Source organism: Bombina bombina, chromosome 6 (genome assembly GCF_027579735.1).
Source record: "Bombina bombina isolate aBomBom1 chromosome 6, aBomBom1.pri, whole genome shotgun sequence".
NCBI lineage: Eukaryota > Metazoa > Chordata > Amphibia > Anura > Bombinatoridae > Bombina > Bombina bombina.
The window spans coordinates 800,905,568-800,920,999 of NC_069504.1; the positions used below are offsets into that span (position 1 = coordinate 800,905,568).

Genomic DNA, 15,432 nt, shown 5'->3' on the forward strand with positions numbered 1-15,432 from the left:
CACCTGCACACACAGATATCCCCCTAAAATAGCTATAACTAAAAACAAACTAAAAACTACTTCCAAATCTATTCAGCTTTGATATTAATGAGTTTTCTGGGTTCATTGAGAACATGGTTGTTGTTCAATAATAAAATTAATCCTCAAAAATACAACTTGCCTAATAATTCTGCACTCCCTGTATATATATATATACACACACACATACACAATTGCATAGGTGTAGACATAAGCTTACCTAAGTGAAAGAAGTGTGGAATATAAAACATAATTTATGTAAGAACTTACCTGATAAATTCATTTCTTTCATATTAGCAAGAGTCCATGAGCTAGTGACGTATGGGATATACATTCCTACCAGGAGGGGCAAAGTTTCCCGAACCTCAAAATGCCTATAAATACACCCCTCACCACACCCACAAATCAGTTTAACGAATAGCCAAGAAGTGGGGTGATAAGAAAAAAGTGCGAAGCATAAATATAAGGAATTGGAATAATTGTGCTTTATACAAAAAAATCATAACCACCACAAAAAAGGGTGGGCCTCATGGACTCTTGCTAATATGAAAGAAATGAATTTATCAGGTAAGTTCTTACATAAATTATGTTTTCTTTCATGTAATTAGCAAGAGTCCATGAGCTAGTGACGTATGGGATAATGACTACCCAAGATGTGGATCTTCCACGCAAGAGTCACTAGAGAGGGAGGGATAAAATAAAGACAGCCAATTCCGCTGAAAAAAATCCACACCCAAAAATAAAGTTTAAATCTTATAAAGAAAAAAACTGAAAATCTAAGCAGAAGATTCAAACTGAAACAGTTGCCTGAAGTACTTTTCTACCAAAAACTGCTTCAGAAGAAGAAAACACATCAAAATGGTAGAATTTAGTAAAAGTATGCAAAGAAGACCAAGTTGCTGCTTTGCAAATCTGATCAACCGAAGCTTCATTCCTAAACGCCCAGGAAGTAGAAACTGACCTAGTAGAATGAGCTGTAATCCTTTGAGGCTGAGTTTTACCCGACTCGACATAAGCATGATGAATTAAAGATTTCAACCAAGATGCCAAAGAAATGGCAGAGGCCTTCTGACCTTTCCTAGAACCGGAAAAGATAACAAATAGACTAGAAGTCTTTCGGAATTTTTTAGTAGCTTCAACATAATATTTCAAAGCTCTAACTACATCCAAAGAATGCAATGATTTCTCCTTAGAATTCTTAGGATTAGGACATAATGAAGGAACCACAATTTCTCTACTAATGTTGTTAGAATTCACAACCTTAGGTAAAAATTTAAAAGAAGTTCGCAACACCGCCTTATCCTGATGAAAAATCAGAAAAGGAGACTCACAAGAAAGAGCAGATAATTCAGAAACTCTTCTGGCAGAAGAGATGGCCAAAAGGAACAAAACTTTCCAAGAAAGTAATTTAATGTCCAATGAATGCATAGGTTCAAATGGAGGAGCTTGAAGAGCCCCCAGAACCAAATTCAAACTCCAAGGAGGAGAAATTGACTTAATGACAGGTTTTATACGAACCAAAGATTGTACAAAACAATGAATATCAGGAAGATTAGCAATCTTTCTGTGAAAAAGAACAGAAAGAGCAGAGATTTGTCCTTTCAAGGAACTTGCAGACAAACCTTTATCCAAACCATCCTGAAGAAACTGTAAAATTCTCGGAATTCTAAAAGAATGCCAGGAAAAATGATGAGAAAGACACCAAGAAATATAAGTCTTCCAGACTCTATAATATATCTCCCTAGATACGGATTTACGAGCCTGTAACATAGTATTAATCACAGAGTCAGAGAAACCTCTTTGACTGAGAATCAAGCGTTCAATCTCCATACCTTTAAATTTAAGGATTTGAGATCCTGATGGAAAAAAGGACCTTGCGACAGAAGGTCTGGTCTTAACGGAAGAGTCCACGGTTGGCAAGAGGCCATCCGGACAAGATCCGCATACCAAAACCTGTGAGGCCATGCTGGAGCCACCAGCAGAACAAACGAGCATTCCTTCAGAATATTGGAGATTACTCTTGGAAGAAGAAGAACTAGAGGCGGAAAGATATAGGCAGGATGATACTTCCAAGGAAGTGACAATGCATCCACTGCTTCCGCTTGAGGATCCCTGGATCTGGACAGATACCTGGGAAGTTTCTTGTTTAGATGAGAGGCCATCAGATCTATTTCTGGAAGTCCCCACATTTGAACAATCTGAAGAAATACCTCTGGGTGAAGAGACCATTCGCCCGGATGTAACGTTTGGCGACTGAGATAATCCGCTTCCCAATTGTCTATACCTGGGATATGAACCGCAGAAACTAGACAGGAGCTGGATTCCGCCCAAACCAGAATTCGAGATACTTCTTTCATAGCCAGAGGACTGTGAGTCCCTCCTTGATGATTGATGTATGCCACAGTTGTGACATTGTCTGTCTGAAAACAAATGAACGATTCTCTCTTTAGAAGAGGCCATGACTGAAGAGCTCTGAAAATTGCACGGAGTTCCAAAATATTGATCGGTAATCTCACCTCCTGAGATTCCCAAACCCCTTGTGCTGTCAGAGACCCCCACACAGCTCCCCAAAGTGTAAGACTTGCATCTGTTGAAATTACAGTCCAGGTCGGAAGAACAAAAGAAGCCCCCTGAACTAAACGATGGTGATCTGTCCACCATGACAGAGAGTGTCGTACAATCGGTTTTAAAGATATTAATTGAGATATCTTTGTGTAATCCCTGCACCATTGGTTCAGCATACAGAGCTGAAGAGGTCGCATGTGAAAACGAGCAAAGGGGATCGCGTCCGATGCAGCAGTCATAAGACCTAGAATTTCCATGCATAAGGCTACCGAAGGGAATGATTGTGACTGAAGGTTTCGACAAGCTGATATCAATTTTAGACGTCTCTTGTCTGTCAAAGACAGAGTCATGGACACTGAATCTATCTGGAAACCTAAAAAGGTTACCCTTGTCTGAGGAATCAATGAACTTTTTGGTAAATTGGTCCTCCAACCATGATCTTGAAGAAACAACACAAGTCGATTCGTATGAGATTCTGCTAAATGTGAAGACTGAGCAAGTACCAAGATATCGTCCAAATAAGGAAATACCACAATACCCTGTTCTCTGATTACAGACAGAAGGGCACCGAGAACCTTTGTAAAAATTCTTGGAGCTGTTGCTAGGCCAAACGGCAGAGCCACAAACTGGTAATGCTTGTCTAGGAAAGAGAATCTCAGAAACTGATAGTGATCTGGATGAATCGGAATATGCAGATATGCATCCTGTAAATCTATTGTAGACATATAATGCCCTTGCTGAACAAAAGGCAGGATAGTCCTTACAGTTACCATTTTGAATGTTGGTATCCTTACATAACGATTCAATATTTTTAGATCCAGAACTGGTCTGAAGGAATTCTCCTTCTTTGGTACAATGAAGAGATTTGAATAAAACCCCAGCCCCTGTTCCAGAACTGGAACTGGCATAATTACTCCAGCCAACTCTAGATCTGAAACACATTTCAGAAATGCTTGAGCCTTCGCTGGGTTTACTGGGACACGGGAAAGAAAAAATCTCTTTGCAGGAGGCCTTATCTTGAAGCCAATTCTGTACCCTTCTGAAACAATGTTCTGAATCCAAAGATTGTGAACGGAATTGATCCAAATTTCTTTGAAAAAACGTAATCTGCCCCCTACCAGCTGAGCTGGAATGAGGGCCGCACCTTCATGTGGACTTAGGAGCTGGCTTAGGTTTTCTAAAAGGCTTGGATTTATTCCAGACTGGAGATGGTTTCCAAACTGATACTGCTCCCGAGGATGAAGGATCAGGCTTTTGTTCCTTGTTGTGACGAAAGGAACGAAAACGATTATTAGACCTAAATTTACCTTTAGATTTTTTATCCTGTGGTAAAAAAGTTCCTTTCCCTCCAGTAACAGTTGAGATAATTGAATCCAACTGAGAACCAAATAATTTATTACCCTGGAAAGAAAGGGAAAGCAGAGTAGACTTAGAAGACATATCAGCATTCCAAGTTTTAAGCCATAAAGCTCTTCTAGCTAAAATAGCTAGAGACATATACCTGACATCAACTCTAATGATATCAAAAATGGCATCACAAATAAAATTATTAGCATGTTGAAGAAGATTAATAATGCTATGAGAATTATGATCTGTTACTTGTTGCGCTAAAGCTTCTAACCAAAAAGTTGAAGCTGCAGCAACATCCGCTAAAGATAGCAGGTCTAAGAAGATTACCTGAACACAAGTAAGCTTTTCTTAGAAAGGATTCAATTTTCCTATCTAAAGGATCCTTAAAGGAAGTACCATCTGCCGTAGGAATAGTAGTACGCTTAGCAAGAGTAGAGACAGCCCCATCAACCTTAGGGATTTTGTCCCAAAACTCTAATCTGTCAGATGGCACAGGATATAATTGCTTAAAACGTTTAGAAGGAGTAAATGAATTACCCAAATTATTCCATTCCCTGGAAATTACTTCAGAAATAGCATCAGGGACAGGAAAAACTTCTGGAATAACTACAGGAGATTTAAAAACCTTATCTAAACGTTTAGATTTAGTATCAAGAGGACTAGAATCCTCAATTTCTAATGCAATTAGGACTTCTTTAAGTAAAGAACGAATAAATTCCATTTTAAACAAATATGAAGATTTATCAGCATCAACCTCTGAGACAGAATCCTCTGAACCAGAAGAACCATCATCAGAATGATGATGTTCATTTAAAAATTCATATGAAAAATTAGAAGTTTTAAAAGACTTTTTACGTTTACTAGAAGGAGGAATAACAGACATAGCCTTCTTAATGGATTTAGAAACAAAATCTCTTATGTTATCAGGAACACTCTGAGCATTAGATGTTGACGGAACAGCAACAGGTAATGTAACAGTACTAAAGGAAATATTATCTGCATTAACAAGTTTGTCATGACAATCAGTACAAACAACAGCTGGAGGAACAGATACCGTAAGTTTACAGCAGATACACTTAGCTTTGGTAGCTCCAGCACCAGGCAGCGATTTTCCAGAAGTATCTTCTGACTCAGTTTCAACCTGGGACATCTTGCAATATGTAATAGAAAAAACAACATATAAAGCAAAATTGATCAAATTCCTTAAATGACAGTTTCAGGAATGGGAAATAATGCCAGTGAACAAGCTTCTAGCAACCAGAAGCAAATAATGAGACTTAAATAATGTGGAGACAATAATGACGCCCATATTTTTTTAGCGCCAAAAAAGACGCCCACATTATTTGGCGCCTAAATGCTTTTGGCGGCAAAAATGACGCCACATCCGGAACGCCGACACTTTTGGCGCAAAAGAACGTCAAAAATGACGCAACTTCCGGAGACACGTATGATGCCGGAAACAGAAAAAAAAAATTTGCGCCAAAAAAGTCTGCGCCAAGAATGACGCAATAAAATGAAGCATTTTCAGCCCACGCGAGCCTAACAGCCCACAGGGAAAAAGTCAAATTTTAAGGTAAGAAAAAAATTGATTGATTCATATGCATTATCCCAAAAAATTAAACTGACTGTCTGAAATAAGGAATGTTGAACATCCTGAGTCAAGGCAAATAAATGTTTGAATACATATATTTAGAACTTTATAAAAAAGTGCCCAACCATAGCTTAGAGTGTCACAGAAAATAAGACTTACTTACCCCAGGACACTCATCTACATGTTGTAGAAAGCCAAACCAGTACTGAAACGAAAATCAGTAGAGGTAATGGTATATATATATATAAGAGTATATCGTCGATCTGAAAAGGGAGGTAAGAGATGAATCTCTACGACCGATAACAGAGAACCTATGAAATAGACCCCGTAGAAGGAGGTCATTGAATTCAAATAGGCAATACTCTCTTCACATCCCTCTGACATTCACTGCACGCTGAGAGGAAAACCGGGCTCCAACCTGCTGCGGAGCGCATATCAACGTAGAATCTAGCACAAACTTACTTCACCACCTCCATAGGAGGCAAAGTTTGTAAAACTGATTTGTGGGTGTGGTGAGGGGTGTATTTATAGGCATTTTGAGGTTTGGGAAACTTTGCCCCTCCTGGTAGGAATGTATATCCCATACGTCACTAGCTCATGGACTCTTGCTAATTACATGAAAGAAATGTAATTGACCATATGAAAGACAATTTCAAACAGTTTTGATAATGTGTCAAGAATCCAGTCAGCATTTAAAGTGTTGAAGTGCATTATCATTTTCATGTTTTGTTTTCTGAAGTTGCCTCTGATAATCTTGTTTTTTTAAGGTTTTGGATGGAGTGGTCAGGTTGGGTGAAATGGTGAACAACAGGAGTGCACCATTTCACCCATTTGTCCCTAGGCTGGGGTTAGATACAACAGTTTGCCAAATTCCTGTTGAGTCTGTTTAGGGAATGTTTTTATTAGTTTTCTTAGTTACAGGGAAGAGCAATTCCCAGGAGTAATGGATTGTAGACTCCCGTATAAAAGAAAGAAGAAAAAAAAAAAATGATAGATTTTATATATATATATATATATATATATATATATATATATACACATACATACATACATACATACATACATACACACACACACACACCACACAGAAACCATATATAATCAAATCTTGTAAGGTCCCCTAACATTTTTAAGAGACCTCCCCAGTTTAAGAAGCACTGCCTAAGGCTACATAAAAATTGGACATAAAGATGAAGGGTATAAGTGGTATGGGAATCTCCAATCTTGGTGTAGGTAGAAACACTCCCTGAATAAACAATACGGTATAACCTGCACATACGTAAAACAGGCGACACTACCTGGAGTGTGGATTAACAGTGAAATATAAATCCTGCTATTTAAACATTCAAATGTTACAGTCTTCAAAAGTGTTGCATAACTCTACTAATGAGAAGACCCCGCAACAGAAGTGGACATAGTGTGTATGTTGGGAGAAAATGGATTAAAAATAAAGAATGAAGATAGTGTATGCATTTCATGGGGATTAAAATCAAACACATTCTGTTGCTCTAGAGAAGAAAATGGGACTGTGGATGATGTAGAATACAAACAGTAATGGTACATCAATCATAGAAAATCAATAAAAGTTTAAAGCTATTTTATACTCTATGGAAATCTATTTTACTTTATTTTATAAGATCCTTGTGTATTATTATTAGTTATTTGTAGAGCCCCAACTGATTCTACAGAGGTATTTTAAAGTGTAATGGTTTCTTAAGAAATATGACATGTGTGACTACAAAACACTATTTAAATATTGTATATAGAGAAGAAATGTATGGATTACTTGTGATGTCCTATCTTCCAGTTAGGCTTCTGTCCTCATAAATGGTGATCTCAATCTGAAATTGGTGGATGTAAAGGAAATCTGCCACATTTGAACGAACCCGATAACAAAAAAAATAATAAAATAATAATAATAATAATAATAATAATAATAATAATAATAATAATAATAATAATAATAATAATAATAATAATAATAATAATAATAATAATAATAATAATAATAATAATAATAATAATAATAATAATAATAATAATAATAATAATAATAATAACAACAACAACAACAACAATAATATAGGATCCTCTTACTTTAGAAAATGTTGGTATCACATCCTTTATATATTTTAGCTGACCCTGCAACATTCTATTTCATAACTGTTAAACCAGTGCAAGAGTGTATCCCTGGTAGCAAAACCACCGCAGATAAACATTTATTTTATATTTAACTTTTGCAATGCATTTTTTAACTTCTGACATATGAAATTACAAAAATAGTAATATTCTTTTAAAGTAAAATTCTCATTTTGATTCAAAGTAACCCAACCTGCAAACAAACGCAAATTTTATAAGAGAATTTCTATTTCCCTGGTGGAATTATCTAAAGCCACTTTTTACCCTGAAAACAGGGTCTCTCGTCATGGGGCGCATACTGAATTTTTGTATGTTATGAGCACAATAAAATTTGTATTTTAAAAATCTTACAAAACGAATAATTGAATCATTCACACAAAAATACACAGGAAAAATTTGTATTGTTAAGGTGCATCACAAATCGTAACAAATTTTATTAAAAAAATAAATAAAAAACGTAAAATTTGTATGTAAATTATACAGGAATAAATGGTAGTAAATATGCACAGCGTAAATAGTTATTGAAGTACACTGGATGTGCAAAAAAAATAAGTACAAATTTCTGTGTTTTTTTTAAGTAAAAAATACAAAGAGTATTTGGGTTTTTTTTTGTACAGTGGGCTGAACATTGGCGTATATGAAATTGTCCAATCCCAGCATAATTCTGTAAAGATATTCACACTACAAATCTCAGTTTTTTGTCGTAAACTAAAAGGTGAGCTTTTCTCAAAGCACTTAAAATACTTATAACCCTAATAGAAAAATACATGTATACGAAAATATAGGCGACTGTAAGATGCTTTACGCAGAAAGCAGCGTAATGTGATTTATATAGGTTGCATGATTTATTTTTTTAAGTGCGCCCACTGATCACCGCTAACTTTGACTACGGAGCCACCAAGCTCCATAACTTTCAATAGGAGACATCTTGCCACTTGCAGGGACTGCCACTTTTTTTTTACAATAATTCCACCAGGGCAGCCCCTGTGAGGATTGTCGGGAAAAACCACGTCTGATCTGGCTAAGTTTAGATCATCGAGCCCTCAATGTTTGGGTCTGTATTGCAAGAAGAGCCCTTCACTGCACTACAGCACTCTGGAAAATACCACTTTTAAATGATGATAAAAACCCATAAATTATGCTTACCTGATCATTTCATTTTCTTCCTAATGGGAAAGAGTCCATAACCGCATTCATTACTTTTGGGAAAACCATACCCAAGCTAAAGAGAACACTGAATGCCAAAACGGGACGGTATAATAGGCGGCCCATTCTGAGGGCACCAGGCCTGAACCTCTACCCAATAAAAAAATCCTGCTTCGTCCAAAGTCGAGAAATCCCTCTAAAAAAAAAAAAAGGAAAAGCCCCAGTGACACTGAACCGCAGCTAGTCCAGAGCCAAATCAGAGACCGCAAAAACGGACTCGACTGGGCCGACAGGCCTCCAAGAGACACCGTCGCCCAAGAGACGGTCCCCCACCACTCATCCCTCACAAATGAAGGGAAACCCAGCTGAAATCCTCAAGGGGACAAGGCAAAGGAGGACCAAGAAAACTGCAAGGTCCCTGAACACAAGAAAAAACACCTCCAAGAGTGGGTCCCGCTCACAGAGACCCGAATGGACGCAAACAGGGAAGAAGGCTACGCCTATACCAAGCGAAACCCGTGATAATCCTGGGCACGGAGACAGAAAAGACGTCTCCTCAACATCCTGCAAGCATGGAATGCAACTAAAGAGGCAAAATCCTCCCAGCACCAGTCCATAGAATACTAAAAGATTCGACAGTGAAAGCGTGTATTAGACCCAGGCGAAACCCCAAGTTTGAAAACACAGAGTCCATAACAGGACGGCCCAGAGGGAGCTTGCAAGGATAAGAAGCAGTCACCAAGAAGACAGACTGCATAAAACAGCCCCTCGACAGAGGGCACACTCCAGGCAACCTAAGCCGCCGGACCTACTCACAGGTCCCTAGAAAGGAGAACACAAAGCCTCCACCGAGGCCCCCCAAGAAGGAGAGTATACCCTCAGAACCAAAAGGAAGAGTAAACCCTCTCCTGTCAAAGGAGCAAGGAGAAAAGAAATTTAGCTCCTAGTAGACTGAGCTATCAGGATAGACTCAATAAGCTCACGCATCCAGAAGAGACTGTGACCCTTAGACCGCTCAGGCATCCTGATCTGTAGACCCACACCCAGCTGGACCAACCCAGCCACAGGGGTCCCATACAGGGAACAAAATAATCCCAAAACCGGTACAGGAACGAGCGTAAAGATGGCACAGCCATCTCCCCAGAGAACAAGTACAACCTGACTCTGAAAACAGACAAGGCCATAGACAGAGAGATCTATCCAAATAAGGCCCCACAGTCTGACTTGGAGCCAGTAAGACCCCAGGTGGAACCAATCCCACCCTCCACTTCCCGACCAGGAGAAGCCCTAAGAAAAAGGACTGTCCTTAAGGCCCAAAGCCACCGGCTAATAGGGAAGAAAAATCCCCAACACACATATCCTAGAAAAGGACCCCCCATACAAGTAGCTCGCCAAACAGAGGCACAGCCAACCCATTCCCTGCAGAGATTCCACAAGTACACTGGCGAACTGACCAGGGGAATGCAACCCTAAGGCGCACCAGAAATTGGAAACCAACGCCAGCAGCTGGGTATAAACCCACCACCCTCGAGGCGCCAGCCACACAGCTAATCCCTAGATGACATGGGATACTCTATTGTGAAGAGTAATAAATACTCCTAAAACCCGGTCAGGTAGATGGAGCAAGGGCATAGCCCAAGTTCCGACTACCGTGGAACACCCAGACCAGCCCTGAGATTTACAACAAAAAAATGGGTCAGGAAAAAGGAGCGAAGCGCCAGAAAACAGAAGTCTCAGGGAGAAAAAAAGGTCCGGGCTTCTAATAGTTCAGGCAACCTTAACCTAGAACTAAACACCCCAATTGTCCAAAAAGCCAGACAAAAGGGAAATGGACGCATATCCAGTGAATCCGGATAGTGAGGAGAAAACGAAAGTCCCGCCCAAAGGAAGGAACCACCCCTAGCCAAAGCTCCAAGGAGCAGGGCTAGAAGTCGTATGGAGGGACTTCTCAAAAAGCCTCAGGACAACAGAAGGGATACCTCGAAGTCCACAAAACCCTACTAGTACGGCTATTCTCCCCATCACCTCCACACAGGGAGAGGACACAGGGAAGAGGAAGGCGCTAAACCTTCCCAGCTCCGGGGAAACCCGAGCTAAACAAAGTCCCCGCAGGGATCAACCATCATCTGGGACGCAGATCCCTAAAAGGATATCCAACTCAGCCGGAGACATGGAAGGAGATCCAAAAGTCTCATAACTCAGTCAGACCCTACACATCCAAGAGTAAAAGCTGTATCTAGATACGGTACAAAAACGGCTTACACACACCCTTCAAGGTGCCAAGAGCTGGACAGCGATCTATAGCTGTAGGATCAAGTCCCATCAGGACCATCCAGGGGCCTAAAACTGAAGGCCAAACCACTCAAACAGCGGTAACGGGCCTAAGCCCGCCAACCCTCCCCCACATGGAGGAGGAACTCTCGGTTCTGATGAAATCAGATGTCAGATAGAATGACGCAGCGGAACACTCCCCCACCCCGTGACATCTATAACTGGAGGCTATAAGGACTGAGACCATCCTTCCTGTCTCATGAACCCACAGGTTCCTCTCGAATGCTTTAGTGGAACATGAAAATAATGATAACCTGAGCACTCAGCGCTTCTACCGAACCAGCTCAGCAGAAAACGGCAAACCTGACAGGACCAGCCTGTACCAGGGGTCCTAACCAGCAAGCTGCATAAACTTTCCCTCATAGGGGAAAAAGAAACAGATCCTTTTAAACATAGGACTAACATATCCAAACAACTTCCGCAGAAGTAATAAAGAGTATCAATCCCAGAAGGTTCCCGAAGGAAACGAAAAACAAATAAAAAAGACATCCATTGGATACAAAATAAAAGGTAATCCGAAGGTTAACGCCCAAAAAAGACACAGGCCTACCCGTAGGACCAGCCAAACGGAGCTCCATCTCACATAAACTGGGAAATAACTCAAAGACAATAGAAGATTACCTCATCCCCATATGTCTAACAAGTTGTACCATTCGGACCATCAGACTGAAAATTCCCCATATCTATGAACTATAGGGTCATTCAGTGACTCAGATTTCTGTCTGAGCAACACGCGAAGGTGTGCAATCCAGTACCGAAAGGCACAACACTCCGGAACAGAACCCTCAGGATACTGCGGAGGCCCACCCCAAGGCAGAATACCCGGGACAATAGGGCACAAGCACATTCTCAAAGAAACGCCTGGACTCTGCAGACGAGCCAGCGCAAACATTATCTGAAGGCGAAAACACACCACCCTGCGTGGAGGAGCCATAAACTGGGTTACCTGCATGTGTAGGAGGAAGAATTGGTAGGGAACTCGCACCCTGGGAGACAGGACCCCCAGAGACGGACGGCTCAGCGGATCCCCGATTCACCGAGCCCGAGAAACTGGGTGCTCTCATATGACATATGGAACAAGAGTGATTGACAGGAGTCAACGAGGCTAAACCGGATGCTTTACTGAACACAGAATCGGATATTATAATCGTCTCGGTATCAGAATCGAGCACAGTCTCAGCATTAGAATCCCCCATAACTATAAAGAGGATATATCAATATGGACTATAAACAGTAAAAAACAAAAACGGCACCCGACACCACCAATGGCTGGGGCCCTCACCACCTCCTATGACAGACCCCTGCGGACTAGAATCTCAGTCGCCACACGGTCAGGAATGCGGAAGTGTGAAACAGAGCATAACCACAGCCGGACACAGGGTGAACCGCACAGTCCAAAAAGCACGCCCAGCCAAAAGTCTGCGTCACTTCCAAAGGCCTCAAAGTTCCAAACCACAAGCACATAAACCTCACACATAAGCAGGTGGAATCACATAAACAGGATTATAAACCCCCCTGTCCAATAACCCCCCTCAGGAGATATTAACCCTTGATTCCAAGATCTAACAGAGACTCACTGAGACCCTTATGTTATAAGTTAAACCCGCGAGGAGCTAAGCCTCACGGGAAACATTCACGTTACAGTACATTGAATAAAGTAAAATGAAACTATCTTACCAGAATCAACGCTGTGGAACAGGAACACGGCCTTTCAAGTGTGACAAATAGTAGCATCACCTCCGCCATTGACTTGAGAGAAGAAAGCAGGCAGCGGAGCAAAGTTAGACAACGCTGATTGCTTGAGAAACTGTTAATATGAGTCAGGATGGTTTCGCAGAAAGAAACTTCCTGCATCTGCGGACTCTAACTTTCATCCAGGCCCTCACTGAGAGACTGACAGGACTACTTAAAACTCCTGTCCCATGCCGAAGAGTACTACCCTCCATAAGAGACAAAAAACAAATTAACAATTCTGACACGTCTCTGCCAACCTCCTGGGACGAAAGGCAAAGAATGACTGGGGGATGAGGGGAGTGGGAGGAGTATTTAAGCCTTTGGCTGGGGTGTTTATTTTCCTCCTCCTGGTGGCCAGGTTCTTATTTCCCAAAAGTAATAAATGCGGCTGTGGACTCTTTCCCATTAGGAAGAAAAACAAAAAAAAAAAAAACACGCACATTTAGCAACAGTCCTTGTAGACATTTTAACACCAAAAGGATACAACCCGGAGGCCTCTATCTATGGGGTCAGTTATTAGCAGACCCGTAGGGACATAGATCTTCTCATTCTGCTCTTGGATGTATTTGGCAATTCTCTTTAGAACCTGCAGTGTGCAGAAAAAAAGGGGGGGGGGTGGAAGAACAGAGTGAGTGAAAGAGGTAAACACAAGTGATAAGTAAAAAGGGATACTAAAAACTTTTTTTTTTTATTTCATAATTCGGATAGAGCATGCAATTTTGAGCAACTTTCTAATTTAATCGCAAGAGAACAAAGAAATATCGATAATTGGAATAAATGATAAAGTTGCTTAAAAATTGCATTCTCTCTCCGAATTATAGAACAAATTTCGGTTTAGTATCCCTTTATTAAACACATAAACCAAGAAAAATGTCTTAATTTCATGCATTCAATAGCTATTCGATAACCTTGTAGCAGTTCAGCACTAAATAATTTAAATCAATCAATTTTGTAAAATTAGAAAGTAGGGGGTTGAGAGATTGTATACAATATGAGCCAGCCACACAACTATTTTAATAACCGATAAAAGGTTTTATTTATAAATGCAAAATAGTACAAGTTTCTAGCTGGAAGTATAAATTTAGGTCAGACACTGAAGCACTGAGAGTTGCATCAAGTTCTAGCTTAAAGGGACACTGAACCCAATTTTTTTCTTTTGTGATTCAGATAGAGCATACAATTTGCAAGAATGTAAGTTTAGATGCTGGCCCATTTTTGGTGAACAAACTGGGTTGTTCTTGATGATTGGTGGATAAATTCACCCACCAATAAAAAAAGTGCTGTCCAGAGTCTGAACCACAAAATAGCTTAGATGCCCTTTTTCAAATAAAGAAAGCAAGAGAACGAAGAAAAATTGATAATAGGTGTAAATTAAAAAGTTGCTGAAAAATTGCATGCTCTATCAGAATCACGAAAGAAAAAAATTGGGTTCAGTATCCCTTTAAAGGAACATTTAAAGGGATATTAAACATTGTTCCTTTTATAAAATACAAATATGTTAAATCAAAGTAAATATAAAATTGTGTAAAAAAAAAAACAAACAAAAAACCCCATGCAATTTCCTTGTTTTTTGCAAAATGAACACTTAGAAATTCTCAGTGTAGCCCTGCCTCCAGTGAGATAAGGGAGCCGACATGTTTAAAACATAGGTTACTGTCCCCCTGTTATCTAGTATATTCACTTTATAGTAAACCAGCTCATGTTACTCTAGAAGTATAATGACATCCGGGTAGATCACTGGTTTTCAACCCTGTTCTCATGCCTCCCTAATAAGTCAGATTTTGAGGATATCTGAAGTGAAGTGGAGCACATGTGAAATAATCAGCTGATTAGTGAACATTGTTATTTTACCTGCTCTCACCCAAGGTAATCCTGAAAATCTGGCCTGTAGAAGAGGCCTGAGAACAGGTTTGAAAACCAGTGGGCTAGATAAACCTTCCTGCAGAGTTCAAATGTCCATTTGTAGGGATGTGAGAAGAAGTAATTATAAAAATGATGAGAAAAAAAAAAAAAAAAAAAAAAAGGGTAAAAATCTATTTTAAAATGCCGAAATATATATTGCAATGATTTCTATTAAGAGCTCGATTTATCAATCAAGGGCGGACAGGGGCGTACATATTTCTCCCTGTAATGCCCCCTGCCCGCGCACAGCCCATCACACGTGGGCAGGAGCTGTCAATCTTCCCAGTCGGACGAGACAGGGGAGATTAAAATTCTCCACCTAAGAGGTGGAGAAGAGGGTAGGGAAGCAGCGTTCTGAGGACCACTGCTGCTTGATAAATCCTGATGTCAGGTTCTCTTGTGAGAACCTGCCGTCGAAAGAAGAACGGCTTGATAAGGGTTTTTTTACTACATCAAAAACAGCCCGTTTAACATCCCTTTAAAATTCAGAGTAGGTGTAATTGTAATGTGTCATGTGTTGACTGTGCAGTTCTATTTAATGGTCCTTTAAAGATGACAGAGAATAAATATTAGCTTTTGTTGCTAAAAATACTTGGGGCCACAAACAAAGGACAATTCACTGTGGATACCATTACTTTCTTGGGGAGTTGGAAAAA

At 40.0% G+C, this 15,432-nt stretch overlaps 1 protein-coding gene across 1 annotated transcript in view; it reads right to left on the reverse strand.

Annotated features, from left to right (window-relative positions):
* GOLGA7 (golgin A7) overlaps positions 1–15,432 on the reverse strand; it is a 123,767-nt gene that overhangs the window by 59,149 nt on the left and 49,186 nt on the right. The window contains exons 4-5 of the mRNA XM_053718127.1: positions 13,359–13,460; positions 7,311–7,365 (exon numbers count right to left, since the gene is read on the reverse strand). Of these exons, the coding sequence (XP_053574102.1) occupies positions 7,321–7,365; positions 13,359–13,460 (147 nt within the window). The 3' untranslated portion in view covers positions 7,311–7,320. The remainder of the gene's footprint in view (positions 1–7,310; positions 7,366–13,358; positions 13,461–15,432) is intronic.